Source organism: Aegilops tauschii, chromosome 4, assembly GCF_002575655.3.
Source record: "Aegilops tauschii subsp. strangulata cultivar AL8/78 chromosome 4, Aet v6.0, whole genome shotgun sequence".
Taxonomy (NCBI): Eukaryota; Viridiplantae; Streptophyta; class Magnoliopsida; order Poales; family Poaceae; genus Aegilops; species Aegilops tauschii.
Window position 1 is genome coordinate 436,229,285 of NC_053038.3, and position 20,809 is coordinate 436,250,093.

The following is a 20,809-nucleotide window of genomic DNA, read 5'->3' on the forward strand; positions in this document are numbered from 1 at the left end:
CTAACGGTGCCACGTTACCTCCGTTACTGTTGCTAATCTATCATTAGATCAAAACCGGTCCAAAATTCAAAGTTCAAAATCAAGCAAATAATAAAAGTTTTCAAATATTAAAACTAAAATGTTCGGAGTGAACCAAATATTGCATAGATAATAATGGTGGAGAAACCCAACTTTAATAAAATGTTTAAGTGTTCAAAATAATTAAAATAGAGGTTTAAATATTAAAATAAATGCCTTTTGAATTTTATAAAATATTAAACTATTTTAATTTGGGTTGAGAATTAATGTGGCAATAGTATATTTAAAAGTATTAATTTAAGTACTAGTGATAATTTTTATAAAACTAAAATAAAGGAAAACTAAAAGTAAAACAGTAAAAGAAAGATAAATAAAAAGAAAAGAAACAAAACAGAAAAATAACTAACAAAAAAAAGAACCCTCGGGCTCCGGACCAGCAGGCCTGGCCCAACCAACTGGCCGGCCCACTCCCTCTCCATACCCCCCCGAAACCCTAGCCGTAACCCCCAGTCACCCCATTCGCTCCCCCCACTCCCTCTCGATCTCTCTCGCCTTCCCCGATCTGGATCGGGGCAACCCCCTCCCCCGATCCCATCGCCCCATCGCCGCCTCGACGTCGCCGCCACCCCCCCCCTCGCTGAGCCGGCCCCTCCCGTCGCCCCACCGGCGCCCTGCCGCTCGTCCACGACCCCGCCACACGAGGACCGCACCGCCGGAGCCCCTCACCGTCTTCCCCGAGCTGCCGTCGCCCCGGAGCTGCCGCACCGTCGCCGGACATCGTCGCCCGAGGTCCCCGTCGGCGCTGCCTCCTCGCCCTCTCCCTTAACGGCCACCTCAACGCCGCCCCCATCGCCTCGACGCCCGCGTCGACCCCCCTCCCCCGCGCCCCGTCGCTGGTGCTGCCCTTCGCCGGACCTCGGCCGCCTCCTCGCCGGACCTCGCGTCTTCGCCCTCTTCCCCGCCGGCCACCAGCAAGCCTCGGCGCCCCCTCTCCCCATCAACGCCGGTGAGGCCCCCCGGCCTCTCCTCCTCTCTCTGCCCTCGCACACGACCGCGGCCATCACGCCCCGGGCCGCGTCCAAGCTCGTCGCCCGCGTCGTCCCGCTGCCCATGCGCTCTGGCCTTGCCCTCCTCGCCGCTGCTCCGCCCGGTCACCGCGACCCTGTCCCGCCCGGCGTGTCACCTCGCGCGCTCGCGCCCGTGCTATGGCCGGCTACCGCGTGCTGCTGCTCCTGCGGCTGCGCCGCCCCCGCTTCTCGCGTCCACCACCGTGCCACCGCCCCCGCCTCACCCGCCTGCTCCCCTCGCCGTGCTGGCCTCGCCCACGCCGGCCTGGCGACCTGCCAGGTCCGCCGCCCTCCCCTGGCCGCGCCGTGGGCACGGCCCCGCCGGTGCCCTCCGTCGCCTCCGTGCGGGTGCGCGGACACCCGCACCCGAGCGCCCGAACCCGTTAAGGCCCCTGGCCCAATGACAGGGGGCCCCCGCCCCTAAAACGTTTAAAAAAAGAATTTTAAAAATAATAATATTAATATTAATTAATTAACTAAATTAATTAACTTAATTAATTGAGTTTGATTAACTTAATCAATTAACTAAACTAATTAATCATGATTAGTTAGTCTAGTGTATGACATGCGGGACCCACACGTAGTTGACCCAGTCAACTGCACAGTTGACTGCTGACGTCAGCATGATGTCATGCTGACGTCATCTTTTACTATTCTGGATAATGTTGATTAAATTAATTAAATAAATCCTAAAAATGATTTAAATCTTTAAAAATTAATATAAAATAATCCGTAGCTCGGATGAAAAAACTTTGTACATGAAAGTTGCTTAGAACGACGAGACGAATCCGAATACGCAGTCCGTTCGTCCGCCACGCGTCCCTAGCATAGTGAACCTGCAACATTTCACCTCCGGTTCATCTGTCCGAAAACGTGAAACACCGGGGATATTTTCCCGGATGTTTCCCCCCTTCGCCGGTATCACTTACTACCGCGTTAGGGCATACCTAGCACCGTGTTTTGCCTCCTTATGTTTTGTGATGCTTTGTTTGCTCCGTATTTACTGTTTGTTCCCCCTCTCCTTCTCCGGTAGACTACGAGACCGACGCAGCTGCTACCCAGTTTGACTACGGAGTTGACGAGCCCTCCTTCTTGCCAGAGCAACCAGGCAAGCCCCCCCCCTTGATCACCAGATATCGCCTATTCCTTCTCTATACTGCTTGCATTAGAGTAGTGTAGCATGTTACTGCTTTCGGTTAATCCTATACTGATGCATAGCCTGTCATTGTTGCTACAGTTGTTACCCTTACCTGCTATCCTACTACTTAGTATAGGATGCTAGTGTTCCATCAGTGGCCCTACACTCTTGTCCGTCTGCCATGCTATACTACTGGGCCGTGATCACTTTGGGAGGTGATCATGGGTATATACTATATACATTATATACATGACACATGTGGTGACTAAAGTCGGGTCGGCTCGAGGAGTACCCGCAAGTGATTCTGATGAGGGGGCTGAAAGGACAGGTGGCTTCATCCCGGTAGAGGTGGGCCTGGGTTCCTGACGGCCCCGACTGTTACTTTATGGCGGAGCGACAGGGCAGGTTCAGACCACCTAGGAGAGAGGTGGGCCTGGCCCTGGTCGGCGTTCGCGGATAAATAACACGCTTAACGAGTTCTGGGTATTTGATCTGAGTCTGGCCATTTGGTCTATACGCACTAACCATCTACGCGGGAGTAGTTATGGGTATCCCGACGTCGTGGTATCAGCCGAAGCTCTTCTTGACGTCAGCGACGGAGCGGCGCGCGCCGGATTGGACTGGAACGCCTACTAGGCTAGGTCTGCTTCCGGCCGCGCACGCAACGTGCAGGTGTGCAATGGGCGATGGGCCCAGACCCCTGCGCGCATAGGATTTAGACCGGCGTGTTGACCTCTCTGTTGAGCCTAGGTGGGGCTGCGACGTGTTGATCTTTCGCGGCTGGGCATGACCCAGAAAAGTGTGTCCGGCCAAATGGGATCGAGCGTGTTGGGTTATGTGGTGCACCCCTGCAGGGAAGTTTATCTATTCAAATAGCCGCGTCCCTCGGTAAAAGGACGACCCGGAGTTGTACCTTGACCTTATGACAACTAGAACCGGATACTGAATAAAATACACCCTTCCAAGTGCCAGATACAACCCGGTGATCGCTCTCTAACAGGGCGACGAGGAGGGGATCGCCGGGTAGGATTATGCTATGCGATGCTACTTGGTGAACTTACCATCTACTCTCTCCTACATACTGCAAGATGGAGGTGGCCAGAAGCGTAGTCTTCGACAGGATTAGCTATCCCCCTCTTATTCTGGCATTCTGCAGTTCAGTCCACCGATATGACCCTTTACACATATACCCATGCATATGTAGTGTAGCTCCTTGCTTGCGAGTACTTTGGATGAGTACTCACGGTTGCTTTTCTCCCTCTTTTCCCCTATATGTACCTGGTTGTCGCAACGAGATGCTGGAGCCCAGGAGCCAGACGCTACCGTCGACGACGACTCCTACTACACTGGAGGTGCCTGCTACTACGTGCAGCCCGCTGACGACGACCAGGAGTTAGTTAGGAGGATCCCAGGCAGGAGGCCTGCGCCTCGTCCGATCTGTATCCCAGTTTGTGCTAGCCTTCTTAAGGCAATCTTGTTTAACTTATGTCTGTACTCAGATATTGTTGCTTCCGCTGACTCGTCTATGATCGAGCACTTGTATTCGAGCCCTCGAGGCCCCTGGCTTGTATTATGATGCTTGTATGACTTATTTTATTTTTAGAGTTGTGTTGTGATATCTTCCCGTGAGTCCCTGATCTTGATCGTACACGTTTGCGTGTATGATTAGTGTACGGTCAAATCGGGGGCGTCACAATGTAGGAGCCAATATGAGCATCCAGGTTCCGCTGTTGGTTATTGATCGGAGATGTGTCTCGGTCATGTCTACATAGTTCTCGAACCCGTAGGGTCCGCACGCTTAACGTTCGATGACGATTTGTATTATGAGTTATGTGTTTTGATGACCGAAGTTTGTTCGGAGTCCCGGATGAGATCACGGACGTGACGAGAAGTCTCAAAATGGTCGAGACATAAAGATTGATATATTGGACCATGTTATTCGGACACAGGAAGTGTTCCGGATAGTTTCGGGTAAAAACGGAGTGCCGGAGGGGTTACCGGAACCCCCCGGGGAGTTGATGGGCCTTAGTGGGCCTTAGTGGGAAGGAGAGGCAGCGGCCAGGAGGTGCCCCCCCCAAGCCCAGTCCGAATTGGACAAGGAATTGGGGGCGCGGCCCCTCCCCTCTTCCTTCCTTCCCCCTTCTCCTTTAGGTGGAAACCTACTAGGACTTGGAGTCCTAGTAGAATTCCCCTTCTCCCGGCGCGCCTAGCTTGGCCGGACGACCTCCCCCTCCCTCCTTTATATACGGGGCAGGGGGCACCCTAGAACACACAAGTTTCTCTTAACTGTGTGCGGTGCCCCCCTCCACAGTTACACACCTCGATCATATCGTCGTAGTACTTAGGCGAAGCCCTGCGCCGGTAACATCATCATCACCGTCACCACGCCGTCGTGCTGATGGTACTCACCCTCGTCCTCAACTGGATCAAGAGCACGAGGGACATCATCGAGCTGAACGTGTGCTGAACGCGGAGGTGCTGTACGTTCGGTACTTGGATTAGTTGGATCACGAAGAAGTTCGACTACATCAACCGCGTTACTAAACTCTTCCGCTTTCGGTCTACGAGGGTACGTGGACACACTCTTCCCTCTCGTTGCTATGCATCTCCTAGATAGATCTTGCGTGATCGTAGGAATTTTTTGAAATTACTATGTTTCCCAACAGTGGCATCCGAGCCAGGTCTATGCGTAGATGTTATATGCACGAGTAGAACCAAAGAGTTGTGGGCGATAATAGTCATACTGCTTACCAGCAACATCTTACTTTGATTTGGCGGTATTGTTGGATGAAGCGGTCCGGACCGACATTACATGACCGCGTTCATGAGACTGGTTCTACCGACGTGCTTCGCACACAGGTGGCTAGCGGGTGTCTGTTCTTTTAGTTAAATCGAGTTTGACTACGCCCGGTCCTTGTTGAAGGTTAAAACAGCACACTTGATGAAAAATCGTTGTGGTTTTGATGCGTAGGTAAGAATGGTTCTTGCTAGAAGCCCGTAGTAGCCACGTAAAACTTGCAACAACAAAGTAGAGGACGTCTAACTTGTTTTTGCAGGGCTTGCTGTGATGTGACATGGTCAATACATGATGTGATATAATTTGTTGTATGAGATGATCATGTTTTGTAACAAAGTTATCGGCAACTGGCAGGAGCCATATGGTTGTCGCTTTATTGTATGCAATGCAATCGCCATGTAATTGTTTTACTTTATCACTAAGCGGTAGCGATAGTCGTAGAAGCAACAGTTGGCGAGACGACAACGATGCTACGATGGAGATCAAGGTGTCGCGCCGGTGACGATGGAGATCATGACGATGCTTTGGTGATGGAGATCATGAGCACAAGATGATGATGGCCATATCATGTCACATATTTTGATTGCATGTGATGTTTATCTTTTATGCATCTTATTTTGCTTAGAACGGCGGTAGCATTATAAGATGATCCCTTACTAAAGTTCAAGGTATAAGTGTTCTCCCTGAGTATGCACCGTTGCTACAGTTCGTCGTGCCGAGACACCATGTGATGATCGGGTGTGATAAGCTCTACGTTCACATACAACGGGTGCAAGCCAGTTTTGCACATACAGAATACTCGAGTTAAACTTGACGAGCCTAGCATATGCAGATATGGCCTCGGAACATTGAGACCGAAAGGTCGAACGTGAATCATATAGTAGATATGATAAACATAGTGATGTTCACCAATGAAAGCTACTCCATCTCACGTGATGATCGGACATGGTTTAGTTGATTTGGATCACGTGATCATTTAGATGACTAGAGGGATGTCTATCTAAGTGGGAGTTCTTAAGTAATATGATTAATTGAACTTTAATTTATCATGAACTTAGTCCTGATAGTTATTTTGCATGTCTATGTTATTATAGATCAATGGCCCGTGCTACCGTTCCTTTGAATTTTAATGCGTTCCTAGAGAAAGCTAAGTCGAAAGATGATGGCAGTAACTACATGGACTGGGTCCGTAACTTGAGGATTATCCTCATTGCTGCACAGAAGAATTACGTCCTGAAAGCACCGCTAGGTGCTAGGCCTGCTGCAAACGCTACTGATGACGTTAAGAACGTCTTGCAGAGCAAAGCTGATGACTACTCGATAGTTCAGTGTGCCATGCTTTACGGCTTAGAATTGGGACTCCAAAGACGTTTTGAACGTCATGGAGCATATGAGATGTTCCAAGAGTTGAAGTTAATATTTCAAGCAAATGCTCGAGTTGAGAGATATGAAGTCTCCAACAAGTTCTATAGCTGCAAAATGGAGGAGAATAGTTTTGTCAGGGAACACATACTCATAATGTCTGGGTACCATAACCACTTGACTCAGCTGGGAGTTAATCTTCCTGATGATAGTGTCATTGACAGAGTTCTTTAATCACTGTCACCAAGCTATAAAGGCTTCGTGATGAACTATAATATGCAAGGGATGAACAAGACAATTCCCGAGCTCTTCCAATGCTAAAGGCTGCGGAGTAGAAATCAAAAAGGAGCATCAAGTGTTGATGGTCAACAAGACCACTAGTTTCAAGAAAAAGGGCAAAGGAAAGAAGGGGAACTTCAAGAAGAACGGCAAGAAAGTTGCTGCTCGGGAGAAGAAACCCAAGTCTGGACCTAAGCCTGAAACTGAGTGCTTCTACTAGAAAGGGACTGGTCACTGGAAGCGGAACTGCCCCAAGTATTTGGCGGATAAGAAGGATGGCAAAGTGAAATGTATATTTGATATACGTGTTATTGATGTGTACCTTACTAATGCTCGTAGTAGCACCTGGGTATTTGATACTGGTTCTGTTGCTCATATTTGCAACTCGAAACAGGGCTATGGATTAAACGAATATTGGCTAAGGACGAGGTGATGATGCACGTGGGAAATGGTTCCAAGCTCGATGTGATTGCCGTCGGCACCCTACCTACATCTACCTTCGGGATTAGTTTTAGACCTAAATAATTGTTATTTGGTGCCAGCGTTGAGCATGAACATTATATCTGGATCTTGTTTGATGCGAAACGGTTATTCATTTAAATCAGAGAATATGGTTGTTCTATTTATATGAGTAATATCTTTCATGGTCATGCACCCTTGCTGAGTGGTCTATTTTTGTTGAATCTCGATCGTGATGATACAGATACACATGTTCATAAAGTTGAAGCCAAAAGATGTAAAGTTGATAATGATAGTGCAACTTATTTGTGGCACTGCCGTTTAGGTCATATCGGTATAAAGCGCATGAAGAAACTCCATGCTGATGGGCTTTTGGAATCACTTGATTATGAATCACTTGGTGTGTGCGAACCATGCCTCATGGGCAAGATGACTAAAACTCCGTTCTCCGGAACAATGGAACGAGCCACTAACTTATTGGAAATAATATATACCGATGTATGTGGTCCAATGAGTATTGAGTCTCGTAGCGGGTATCGTTATTTTCTTACCTTCACAGATGATTTGAGCAGATATGGTTATATCTACTTAATGAAGGATAAGTCTAAAACATTTGAAAAGTTCAAAGAATTTCAGAGTGAAGTGGAAAATCATCGTAACAAGAAAATAAAGTTTCTACGATCTGATCGTGGAGGTGAATATTTGAGTTACGAGTTTGTTCTTCATTTGAAATAATGTGGAATAGTTTCACAACTTACGCCACCTGGAACACCACAGCGAAATGGTGTGTCTAAACGTCGTAACCGTACTTTATTGGATATGGTGCGATCTATGATGTCTCTTACTGATTTACCGCTATCGTTTTGGGGTTATGCTTTAGAGACGGCTGCATTCACTTTAAATAGGGCACCATCAAAATCCGTTGAGACGACGCCTTATGAACTGTGGTTTGGCAAGAAACCAAAGTTGTCGTTTCTTAAAGTTTGGGGCTGCGATGCTTATGTGAAAAAGCTTCAACCTGATAATCTCGAACCCAAATCGGAGAAAGTGCGTCTTCATAGGATACCCAAAGAAAACTATTGGGTACACCTTTTATCACAGATCCGAAGGCAAAATATTCGTTGCTAAGAATGGATCCTTTCTAGAGAAGGAGTTTCTCTCGAAAGAAGTGAGTAGGAATAAAGTAGAACTTGATGAGATAATAGTACCTTCTCCCGAATTGGAAAGTAGTTTATCACAGAAATCAGTTCCAGTGATTCCTACACCAATTAGTGAGGAAGCTAATGATGATGATCATGAAACTTCAGATCAAGTTACTACAGAACCTCGTAGGTTTTCCAGAATACGGTCCGCACCAGAGTGGTACGGTAATCTTGTTCTGGAAGTCATGTTACTAGACCGTGGTGAACTTGCAAACTATGAGGAAGCGATGATGAGCCCAGATTCCACGAAATGGCTTGAGGCCATGAAATCTGAGATGGAATCCATGTATGAGAACAAAGTGTGGACTTTGGTGGATTTTCCTGATGATCGGCAAGCCATAGAAAATAAATGGATCTTCAAGAAGAAGACCGACGCTGACGGTAATGTTACTGTCTACAAAGCTCGACTTGTTGCAAAAGGTTTTCGAGAAGTTCAAGGAGTTGACTACGATGAGACTTTCTCACCCACCGCGATGCTTATGTCTGTCCGAATCATGTTAGCAATTGCCGCATTTTATGATTATGAAATTTGGCAAATGGATGTCAAAACTGCATTCCTGAATGGATTTCTGGAAGAAGAGTTGTATATGATGCAACCAGAAGGTTTTGTCGATCCAAAGGGTGCTAAGAAAGTGTGCAAGCTCCAGCGATCCATTTATGGACTGGTGCAAGCCTCTCGGAGTTGGAATAAACGTTTTGATAGTGTGATCAAAGCATATGGTTTTATACAGACTTTTGGAGAAGCCTGTATTTACAAGAAAGTGAGAAGGAGCTCTGTAGCATTTCTAATATTATATGTGGATGACATATTGTTGATTGGAAATTATATAGAATTTCTGGATAGCATAAAGGGATACTTGAATAAAAGTTTTGTTGGGGAACGTGGTATTTCAAAAAAATTCCTACGATCACGCAAGATCTATCTAGGAGAAGCATAGCAATGAGCGGGGGAGAGTGTGTCCACGTACCCCCGTAAACCGAAAGCGGAATCATTAAGTAACGTGATGTAGTCGAACGTCTTCGCGATCCAACCGATCAAGTACCGAACGCACGACAACTCCGTATCTGCACACGTACAATTCGGTGACGTCCCTCGAACTCTAGATCCAGCTGAAGCCGAGGGAGAGTTCCGTCAGCACGACGGCGTGGTGACGGTGATGATGAAGTTACCGGCGCAGGGCTTGGCCTAAGCACTGCAACGATATGACCGAGGTGTGTTTCTGTGGAGGGGGGCACCGCACACGGTTAAGAGAAACTTTGGTGTGCCTTTGGGGTGCCCCCTCCCACGTATATAAAGGGGGGAGGGAGGAGGAGGCCGGCCAAGGGGAGGAGGCGCGCCATGGGGGGGGGCAATCCTACTCCAAGTAGGATTCGCCCCCCCTTTCCTATTCCAACAAGGAGAAGGGGGAAGGAGAGGGAGCAGAGAAGGAAAGGGGGGCCGGCCCCCCTAGTCCAATTTGGTTTATGCTAGGAGGGGGGCACGCGCCACACCTTGTCCTGCCTCCTCTCTTCCACCAATAGGCCCATGAGGCCCAATAACCCCCCGGGGGGTTCCGGTAACCCCCCGGTACTCCGGAAAATACCCGATACACCTCGGAACTATCCCGGTGTCCGAATATAGTCTTCCAATATATCAATCTTTATGTCTCGACCATTTCGAGACTCCTCGTTGTCTGTGATCTCATCCGGGACTCCGAACTACCTTCGGTTCATCAAAACACATAAACTCATATTACCAATCGTCATCGAACGTTAAGCGTGCGAACCCTACGGGTTCGAGAACTATGTAGACATGACCGAGACTCATCTCCGGTCAATAACCAATAGCGGAACCTTGATGCTCATATTGGATCCCACATATTCTACGAAGATCTTTATTGGTCAAACCGCATAACAACATGCGGTTTTCCCTTTGTCATCGGTATGTTACTTGCCCGAGATTCGATCGTTGGTATCACTATACCTAGTTCAATCTCGTTACCAGCAAGTCTATTTACTCGTTCTGTAATGCTTCATCCCGTAACTAACTCATTAGTTATATTGCTTGCAAGGCTTATAGTGATGTGCATCGAGAGGGCCTAGAGATACCTCTCCGACAATCGGAGTGACAAATCCTAATCTCGATATATGCCAACTCAACAAACACCATCGGAGACACCTGTAGAGCATCTTTATAATCACCCAATTACGTTGTGACATTTGATAGCACACTAAGTGTTCCTTCGGTATTCGGGAGTTGCATAATCTCATAGTCAGAGGAACATGTATAAGTCATGATGAAAGCAATAGCAACAAACTAAACGATCATAGTGCTGAGCTAACGGATGGGTCTTGTCCATCACATCATTACATCATTCTCTAATGATGTGATCCCGTTCATCAAATGACAACACATGTCTATGGCTAGGAAACATAACCATCTTTGATAAACAAGCTAGTCAAGTAGAGGCATACTAGGGACACTCTGTTTGTCTATGTATTCACACATGTACTAAGTTTCCGGTTAATACAATTCTAGCATGAATAATAAACATTTATCATGATATAAGGAAATGTAAATAACAACTTTATTATTGCCTCTAGGGCACATTTCCTTCAAGTTTTTCTATGAAATACCTCGGTGAAGCTGCTTACATATTGGGCATCAAGATCTATAGAGATAGATCAAGACACTTAATTGGACTTTCACAAAGCACATACCTTGATAAAATTTTGAAGAAGTTCAAAATGGATCAGTCAAAGAAAGGGTTCTTGCCTGTGTTACAAGGTGTAAAGTTGAGTCAGACTCAATGCCCGACCACTACAGAAGATAGAGAGAAAATGAAAGTCATTCCCTATGCTTCAGCCATAGGTTCTATCATGTATGCAATGTTGTGTACTAGACCTGATGTGTGCCTTGCTATAAGTATAGCATGGAGGTACCAAGGTAATCCCGGAGTGGAGGATTGGACAGCGGTCAAGAACATCCTGAAATACCTGAAAAGGACTAAGGATATGTTTCTCATTTATGGAGGTGACAAAGAGCTCATCGTAAATGGTTACTGAAAGAACATGCGGTGCCCCCATGTTTAGTTTTGGTAATTGATGACAATCTCTATGGACTAATGGTTGCCTTGAGTTATATTTGAAGGATTTGTCCATAGGCATTTCTTGAAGTCCATGTTGGTTTCAAGGAGTTTATGTGGTGACCAATGTGTTATTAAGGAATTATCCAAAGATTGGTCATGTGAGAGTTGAGCTTATTGCAAGCATGTCTTGAAGAATAAGATTGTGTGATCATTCATGTTTACCTTCAAGACATCATCCAAATGAAGAGAGTTGGAAAGAGTCAAGGTTGATCAAGACTAAGTCAAGAGTGAATCAAGTTGATCAACACACAAAGCGCACAAGATGTACCGAGGGATCAAGCGATCCCATGGTATGGTAAGCATGGTCAATTACGCTTTGTGTACTAACCCATGGTCTTCGTGAGAGTTCTTTGTGGGGTTAGGTTGCGGTGTGCAAGTTCAAGTGAAGCGGGCAAGTTCAAGTAAAGCATCACGAAGAGATCAAATGCTTGAAGCTTGCCATCCATTGTGGTGACAATGGATTTGTGAAGATGTGCGGAAGGGTGGCTCACCCATAGTGGAGTATGGGGGAGCAATCAACTAGTCTTCATCGAGCCAATGCAATCAAGAAAGGTGGTCCATCTTGAGGGAGTCAAGATCGTCATCATCTAGCTCAAGTGGATCATGTGCAAGGCAAAGGTTTGCCCTTGATAGGTTTTCTATTTTACCGGTCTCATGATGGTAGTTGGGAGACCGGGTTATAGGATCGATTGCCGTACTATCAAGGGGGGCTCTCGATGAGTAGCTTGATCGTATCATTCGTAGAGAGCTCAAACCATTGCATCCTTGCATCATCTTTATTGGTTCTTGTTTGGTTCTTCTCTTTGTGAGTTTTGGAGCTTATGGTCATCTTGATGACAAGCTCGAGTTCATCGAAAACGGAGTTCACTCGCATCTTCTATGATGTTTTCGATGTTGGAGGTTATGCCGGTTCTTCTCGGTTGGAGGTTTCACTCCTCTATTTGTTGGAGGTTATGCCTGTTTTGATGCTACTCGTCTTCCTCTATCCAACAAGCTTGAGTTTGCTCAATTCGGAGCTCATATGCAGAAGTTATGGCAGTTTTGGTTTCCTAGCGGTAGTACCGCGGGCCGGAGCGGTAGTACCGCTTGGGTGCTACAAGCAGTAGTACCGCTCCAGAGCGGTAGTACCGCTGGTAGCCCCAGCCGTAGTACCGCTGCGGTCTCGTGCTAGTACCGCCTCGATTCGAGGGGTCTTTTTCGTGTCGGGTTTTACGGTACTAGCCGCGGCAGTGGGGGCCGTAGTACCGCTCGTATGCGGTAGTACCGCCCTGACCACCGCGGTAGTACCGCTCTGGGCCCAGCGGCAGTACCGCGAGGGGGTGCGGTAGTACCGCTGGCCAAGTGGTAGTACCGCTGGCCAAGCGGTAGTACCGCTCTCTGCCGGGCTGGTGTGGGGGGTAACGGTTGGATTGTTCCCCCCACTATATAAGGAGGTCTTCTTCCCCAATGAACTTTATCCGTAGAGCTCGTGTTCTTCCCCCATTGTTGACCTTCTTCGAGCTTGCTAACTCTCAATCCCTCCATGGATTCTTGCTAGTTTTTGAGGGAAAAGAGAGAGGAGATCTAGATCCACATTTCCACCAATCACTTTCTCCTCTATGTGAGGGGAACCCCTTGGATCTAGATCTTGGAGTTCTTGGTGTTCTCCTTCTTGTTCTTCCTCTCTTTTTCCTCCCTAGCATTAGTTGCTTCGGTGGGATTTGAGAGAGAAGGACTTGGGCACTCTGTGTGCCCTTGCCATTGCATTTGGTGCATCGGTTTGAGTTCTCCACGGTGATACGTGGAAGTTACAAGTTGAGAAGCTTATTACTCTTGGGTGCTTGGTGCCCTTGAGCTTGTTCCTCTTGGGTGCTTGGGCGCCCTAGACGGCTGGTGGTGTTCGGAGCTCAATCATTGTGGTGTAAAGCTCCGGGCAAGCATCGGGGTCTCCAATTAGGTTGTGGAGATCGCCCCGAGCAATTTGACGGGTTCCGATGACCGCCCCCAAGGGTTGCCAAAGTGTACGGGTTCGGTGACCACCCCCAAGGGTTGCCATTTGTACGGGTTCGGTGACCGCCCTCAAGGGTCCCTTAGTGGAATCACGGCATCTTGCATTGTGCGAGGGCGTGAGGAGATTACGGTGGCCCTAGTGGCTTCTTGGGGAGCATTGTGCCTCCACACCGCTCCAAACGGAGATTAGCATCCGCAAGGGTGTGAACTTCGGGATACATCGTCGTCTTCGCGTGCCTCGGTTATCTCTTACCCGAGCCCTTTACTTATGCACTTTACTTTGTGATAGCCATATTGTTTCTTGTCATATATCTTGCTATCACTTAGTTGTTTACCTTGCTTAACATAAGTTGTTGGTGCACATAGGTGAGCCTAGTTGTTTTAGGTTTTGTGCTTGTCAAATTAACCGTTAGGTTTATTCCGCATTTGTTCAAGCCTAAACCGTAATTATTTTAAAGCGCCTATTCACCCCCCTCTAGGCGACATCCACGATCTTTCAGTTATGTTGATGCAAGCTTTGACACTGATCCGGATGACTCTAAGTCACAATCCGGATACGTATTTTTATTGAATGGTGGAGCTGTCAGTTGGTGCAGTTCCAAGCAAAGCGTCGTGGCGGGATCTACGTGTGAAGCGGAGTACATAGCTGCTTCAGAAGCAGCAAATGAAGGAGTTTGGATGAAGGAGTTCATATCCGATCTAGGTGTCATACCTAGTGCATCGGGTCCAATGAAAATCTTTTGTGACAATACTGGTGCAATTGCCTTGGCAAAGGAATCCAGATTTCACAAGAGAACCAAGCACATCAAGAGACGCTTCAATTCCATCCATCATCAAGTGTTGGAAGGAGACACAGAGATTTGCAAGATACATACGGATCTGAATGTTGCAGACCCATTGACTAAGCCTCTTCCACGAGCAAAACATGATCAGCACCAAAACTCCATGGGTGTTAGAATCATTACTTTGTAATCTAGATTATTGACTCTAGTGCAAGTGGGAGACTGAAGGAAATATGCCTTAGAGGCAATAATAGAGTTACTATTTATTTCCTTATTTCATGATAAATGTTTATTATTCATGCTAGAATTGTATTAACCGGAAACTTAGTACATGTGTGAATACATAGACAAAACATAAGTGTCCCTAGTATGCCTCTACTTGACTAGCTCGTTTATCAAAGATGGTTATGTTTTCTAACCGTAGACATGTGTTGTCATTTGATGAACGGGATCACATCAATAGGAGAATGATGTGATTGACAAGGCCCATTCGTTAGCTTAGCATTATGATCGTTACAGTTTCATTGCTACTCCTTTCTTCATGACTTATACATATTCCTCAGACTATGAGATTATGCAACTCCCGAATATCGGAGGAACACTTTGTGTGCTATCAAACGTCACAACGTAAATGGGTGATTATAAATATGCTCTACAGGTGTCTCCGAATGTATTTGTTGGGTTGGCATTGTCACTCCGTGTTTCGGAGAGGTATCTCTGGGCCCTCTCGGTAATGCTCATCATTATAACCCTTGCAAGCAATGTGACTAATGAGTTAGTTGCAGGATGAAGTATTACAAATAGGTAAAGAGACTTGCCGGTAACGAGATTGAACTAGGTATGATAATACCGACGATTGAATCTCGGGCAAGTAACATACCGATGACAAAGGGAACAACGTATGTTGTTTTGCGGTTTGACCGATAAAGATCTTCGTAGAATATGTAGGAGCCAATATGAGCATCCAGGTTCCGCTGTTGGTTATTTATCGGAGATGTGTCTCGGCCATGTCTACATAGTTCTCGAACCCGTAGGGTCCGCACGCTTAACGTTCGATGACGATTTGTATTATGAGTTATGTGTTTTGATGACCGAAGTTTGTTCGGAGTCCCGGATGAGATCACGGACGTGAAGAGGAGTCTCAAAATGGTCGAGACATAAATATTGATATATTGGACCATGTTATTCGGACACCGGAAGTGTTCCGGATAATTTCGGGTAAAAACGGAGTACTGGAGGGGTTATCGGAACCCCCCGGGGAGTTGATGGGCCTTAGTGGGCCTTAGTGGGAAGAAGAGGCAGCGGCCAAGAGGTGGCGCGTGCCCCCTGCCCAAGCCCAGTCCGAATTGGACAAGGGGTTGGGGGCGCGGCCCCCTCTCTCCCTTCCTTCCCCCTTCTCCTTTAGGTGGAAACCTACTAGGACTTGGAGTCCTAGTAGGATTCCCCTTCTCCCGGCGTGCCTAGCTTGGCCGGCCGGCCTCCCCCTCCCTCCTTTATATACGGGGGCAGGGGGGCACCCTAGAACACACAAGTTTCTCTTAACCGTGTGCGGTGCCCCCCTCCACAGTTACACACCTCGATCATATCGCCGTAGTGCTTAGGCGAAGCCCTGCGCCGGTAACATCATCATCACCGTCACCACGCCGTCGTGCTGACGGAACTCACCCTCATCCTCAACTGGATCAAGAGCACGAGGGACGTCATCGAGCTGAACGTGTGCTGAACGCGGAGGTGCCGTACGTTCGGTACTTGGATCGGTTGGATCACGAAGAAGTTCGACTACATCAACCGCGTTATTAAACGCTTCCGCTTTCGGTCTACGAGGGTATGTGGACACACTCTCCGCTCTCGTTGCTATGCATCTCCTAGATAGATCTTGCGTGATCGTAGGAATTTTTTTGAAATTACCGCGTTTTCCAACAAAATTATGGGTGTATTTAAACTGCTTATGTCTGTATGTGATGACCTGAATAGAATGATTTGAAATTTCTGGTGGGGCGCATGAGAGGGCAAGAGGAAAATTCATTGGTTGGCATTGCCAAAAAATTTGGTGCACAAAACTCAGGGTGGACTAGGCTTCAGGGACTTCCGGGTTTTCAACCAAGCTCTACTCGCGAGACAGGCGTTGCGGTTGCTAACCAAGCCTAATAGTTTGTGTGCGCAGGTATTAAAGGCTCGCTACTATCCCGACGGACGTCTTGAGGATACGGTCTTCTTGCGGAATGCCTCCCCTACCTGGCAGGCTATCCAACATGGCCTTGAGCTCCTGAAGAAGGGCATCATCTGGCGCGTTGGCAATGGACAGCACATCCGCATCTGGCGTGATCGTTGAGTGCCCCGGGAGCCCTCGCGCCAACGCATCACACAGCAAGGTACCTGCTGGCTGAGGAGAGTAGCAGAACTTCTGGATGACGACGAGTCCTAGCGCATGGACCTGCTTCGACGCCACTTCGTCCAGGCGGACATTGACGCGATCACTAGCATCCGCACATCGCCTCGCATCCCCGACTACATCATTGCATGGGCGCCAGAGAAGGACGGTATCCTCACCATTCGGTCCGCCTACCGCTTTGCCATGGACGAGCGCGAACGTCCATTGGCGACCGCCACGAGCAGGGCACCGGATGGTCGTCGCGCCATCTGGAAGACCATATGGGGGTGCCCTGCTCTGCCTAAGGTACGCGTGTTTGCACTGAGAGTGGTGACCAACTCGTTGGTTACCTGGGCCAATAAATTTTCTCATCATCTCGAGCTTACTGACATATGTCCCCTTTGTGGTGTGGAACGAGAGGACGGGTTCCATGCACTTTGCAGATGCCCTCTTGCTATGGATTTGTGGCGCGCCATGGAAGTGGATTGGCCCATCCCGAAGCTTGAAGCGATACGTAATAGTGGGCCGGAGTGGCTGTTTACCCTCCTGGACCCCCTGGAGGACACGACGCGGATGGTAGTGCTCATGACCATGTGGTGAACCTGGTATGTCCGCAATGAGATCACACATGGGAAGGTGCCACCATCCACTGAAGCTTCTCGCCGCTTCCTTCATGGTTATATAAACTCACTGTTATGCATCCATCAATACCCACGCAGCGATATGGAAAAGGGGAAGATGGTCCTGCATGCGACCCGGCCGGCTACAGTCCCGAGCGTCACTCCGCAGCAGGAGCTGCGTTGGATTCCCCCAGGCCGGGCTGGACGAAGCTAAATACTGATGGGAGCTATGAACCGTTGACAGGTGCTGTTGGAGGTGGCATGGTTCTCAGAGATGAAAGAGGAGATATCGTGTTTAGTGCTTGCAGGGAAATATGCACATGCGATAACAGTCTTGAGGCGGAACTGCTAGCGTGTAGAGAGGGGTTGGAGTTGGCTGTGCACCGTACTAGCTTGCCCATCTTGGTGGAGCTGGATAGTGTTGAAGCGGTGAGGATGCTCACAGCACATGCGGCAGATCGCTCACATCACTGTACTCTCGTGGTGGAGATAGAGAATCGCGGAGAGGGAGATCTTGTTTCTTCATTGTAGACGTCCACAGAACAAAGTTAGCCATGAGTTGGCTATTTATGGCTGTAGTACCCCACGTACCGCAGTGTGGCTGCACTCTGGGATGGACTTTGTTGTAAACTTGTCTATGGCTGAGAAACCTTCTTGAGTAACTAGTAATAATGTACGTGCAATGCACATTTATATTAGGTAGGATATTAGTTGCACGTTATATTAGATAAGATATATTTGTTGCACGTTGGTATTTGGTAAGATATTAATTACATTTTCGCGGGAATGGTAGGATATTAATTACATGGCAGATTTCAATGAAGAGCGTTGAGTCAAAACGTGTTTATAACCAATGGCAGTGGTGGGTAATTAGAGCCTTAAACATGTTTGGTGCTCAATATTGAAGCGATTTGAACCGCTAGATAACATGATTTGACGATCAAGATGGTTTGGATCTGCCTATTTGGGTCTTTTTTATATTGGTATAGATATAGATATAGATGAAAAATTTCTTTTCCTCAGGAAAAAAAAAGCATGGGGGAAGTCCGTACAACCCTCGTAATCCAGCTTGGGCTGACTCCACCCGCGCCGTCTCCCCCATTACTTCTACGTACAGGGGCCATTGGTCGAACCCCGCGCGTACGCAGGCACGCGTGAGGAAAACCGATCGATGGCCGCAGAGGGGGGCGGCGGCGGCGACGTGGGCAGGGCAGACGGCTGCAAGAAGACGCCGTGGACGCAGGAGGAGGACGAGGCGCTGCGGCGTGGGGTGCGCGAGCACGGGCCGAAGAGCTGGGACGCCATCGCGCTCGCGCTGCCCGGGCGAGCCTCCAAGTCGTGCCGGCTGCGTTGGTGCCAGCACCTGTCGCCGGAGCTGGACAGCCGCCCCTTCACGCCCGAGGAGGACGAGGAGATCATCAGGAGGCAGCACGAGTTCGGCAACAAGTGGGCCACCATCGCGCGCTACCTGACGGGACGCTCCGACAACGCCGTCAAGAACCGGTGGAACTCCACGCTGCGCAAGCAGCAGCTGGGCGCTCACGACACGGAGGCCGCGGCCGATGACCAGGCCGTCCGGGTGTGCCTCCAGCTGTTCCCCATGACGGCCGGGGTCTTGGAAGAGGAGGCAGAGGCCGCTGCGGCGGCAGAGGGCGATGTAGCCACCGACCTGACGCTGGGGTTGCCGGGGCTGGGCGAGGCCTCGGCCGTAGACCTGAGTCTGAGCCTCTGATCTGTGCGCCCTTCTAAGTTAGGGTTTTGGGGCGATCAGTGCGTCATTATTTTTACTAATTTTCTGATTCACATGTGTTGCGATCTGCTGGCCGTCATGTTGCAGATGAAGGCATAGATGCAAGATGCAATATGCAATATATGCAGATGTAGAGGTGGAGCTCTAGTCTTTACTATTCACATCTTACCATAAGACTTGGTAAAATAACTACGCATTGTTATTGAGTGAAAAAAATATATCTAGACGCATCAAAGCGGAGATATAGATTGTAGAGTATGAGCAATAATGCGAAGATAGCATTTTTACCACCTCATGACAAGCATCGACGCCGTAGTCTGGGCAACCGCTTCCCTTTGTGCTTCTTTTTTCATACTCTTAGCATGCACACACTATATCTCGTAAATTGGTCTTTTGATTATCTATTGTCAATGCCAATATTGGGTATCACGTCCTTCCGCTCAACATATAGCACTGCCATGCACACGGCGAGTTCACTCAAGATTCACACACTACAAGTCATTTACACTATTGGATTGCCTCGTTTTTTTTAATCTGTGCAGTTTCTAATCATGTCGTGCACAAGTCGTGCTGAACTCGGTGTGTGCACAACACTTTTGCTCAACATAATACTATTTGGCGTGTTTTGCCACGTCCCTCCCTCATTATCACTATGTTGCTGTTCCATACCAGCTAAAGCGTCGACTCATTTTGTATTTTCCTCCTTTTTTTATGAAACCACTTGAGGTCTTGCTCCCCTTGATATCAGTGCTTAAGGTTGGTTTGCTCATCTACTCGATCTTCACAAAATCATCTCTTCTTCGTTGTCAAAACTTATGAGAAATAGTGCATAGCAAACAACCCAGGGTTGTTTGCCTATTTTTGTAAAAACAAGGACTTCCTCATCAATGGCGAAGCCAAACTTAGGCTGTGCGGTCAACTGAGACTACAACTTTCAAGCAACACCTCTAAGCACAAGCAAAGTTCCATGCACAAATTTAGAAAAATACTTGAAGATTCAGATATACTAATTAATTTGCACTTGACATCACAGGTTTATGGCTCTGGCACGCTTAGGTTTATGGTCCATTCAGTGAGCTTTATGCAGTACACCAAGCAAAACGAACAACCAGAGCTGACCAGGTTCTAGCTAGCACGGGAATCTCCACACATTTTTTCAAATAATGAGTTTATAAAATGCTCATGAAGTTGGAAGAATATTGTGAGTTCTAGAAAATCTTCGTGAATATGGAATAATATAAAAAATAACTAAAAAATTCACACATTTATTAACGCTCATGAATTAAAGAATGGAAATAAAAAGGGAAGCAAAATGGAAAAATAATAAAAATAAAAAACAACAGGGGGGGGGGGGGGGGGAGGAAGCTGCATGCGGGGGGTGACGAGTGAGGAAGACGCGTGTAGCGTATCTGATCGAACGACTCGTTTGCAGGGCATCTGGCGGCTTCGAGGGCAACCAATCGGAAGTATGTCTTAATTGTTAGAAAATCTAACCTTGCCCGAGCTCAGATGCTCCTTGTATGACCAGTAAATTCAAATAAAATAGGAAAATTATTCAAAGAAAAATATATATCAAAGATGAGAGACTCTTCTAGTGTTTGCAAACTTTCACGCTGATATGACATCGGAGGAGCTCGGTAAAATAATAATCAAAGCTCAAATTTTGTTGCAGCTTTGGACATTTTGTAGCTCTTTTTTTTTGCAACGAGCTCCTTAGACAGTGCAAAATTTACAAGTACCTAGAAGAGTCTCTAATCTTTTATGTGTAAAAATTTCAGAAATTTTTGAATTGGTTTGGTATATTTATTGAATTTACTATTCACACTAGTGCAGATGCACCCGAACTC

General features: G+C 47.6%; 1 protein-coding gene across 1 annotated transcript; it reads left to right on the top strand.

Annotated features, from left to right (window-relative positions):
- Positions 1 to 18,383: 18,383 nt before the first annotated feature.
- Positions 18,384 to 18,944, top strand: LOC109731532 (transcription factor MYB77-like). The gene has a single exon (XM_020290702.1). It carries the CDS (start codon positions 18,384 to 18,386, stop codon positions 18,942 to 18,944), a length of 561 nt encoding a protein of 186 aa, XP_020146291.1.
- Positions 18,945 to 20,809: the final 1,865 nt, after the last annotated feature.

Excerpts from the sequence above, each read along its gene's own strand:
- LOC109731532 (XM_020290702.1), top strand. The coding sequence starts at position 18,384 with ATGGCCGCAGAGGGGGGCGGCGGCGGCGACGTGGGCAGGGCAGACGGC.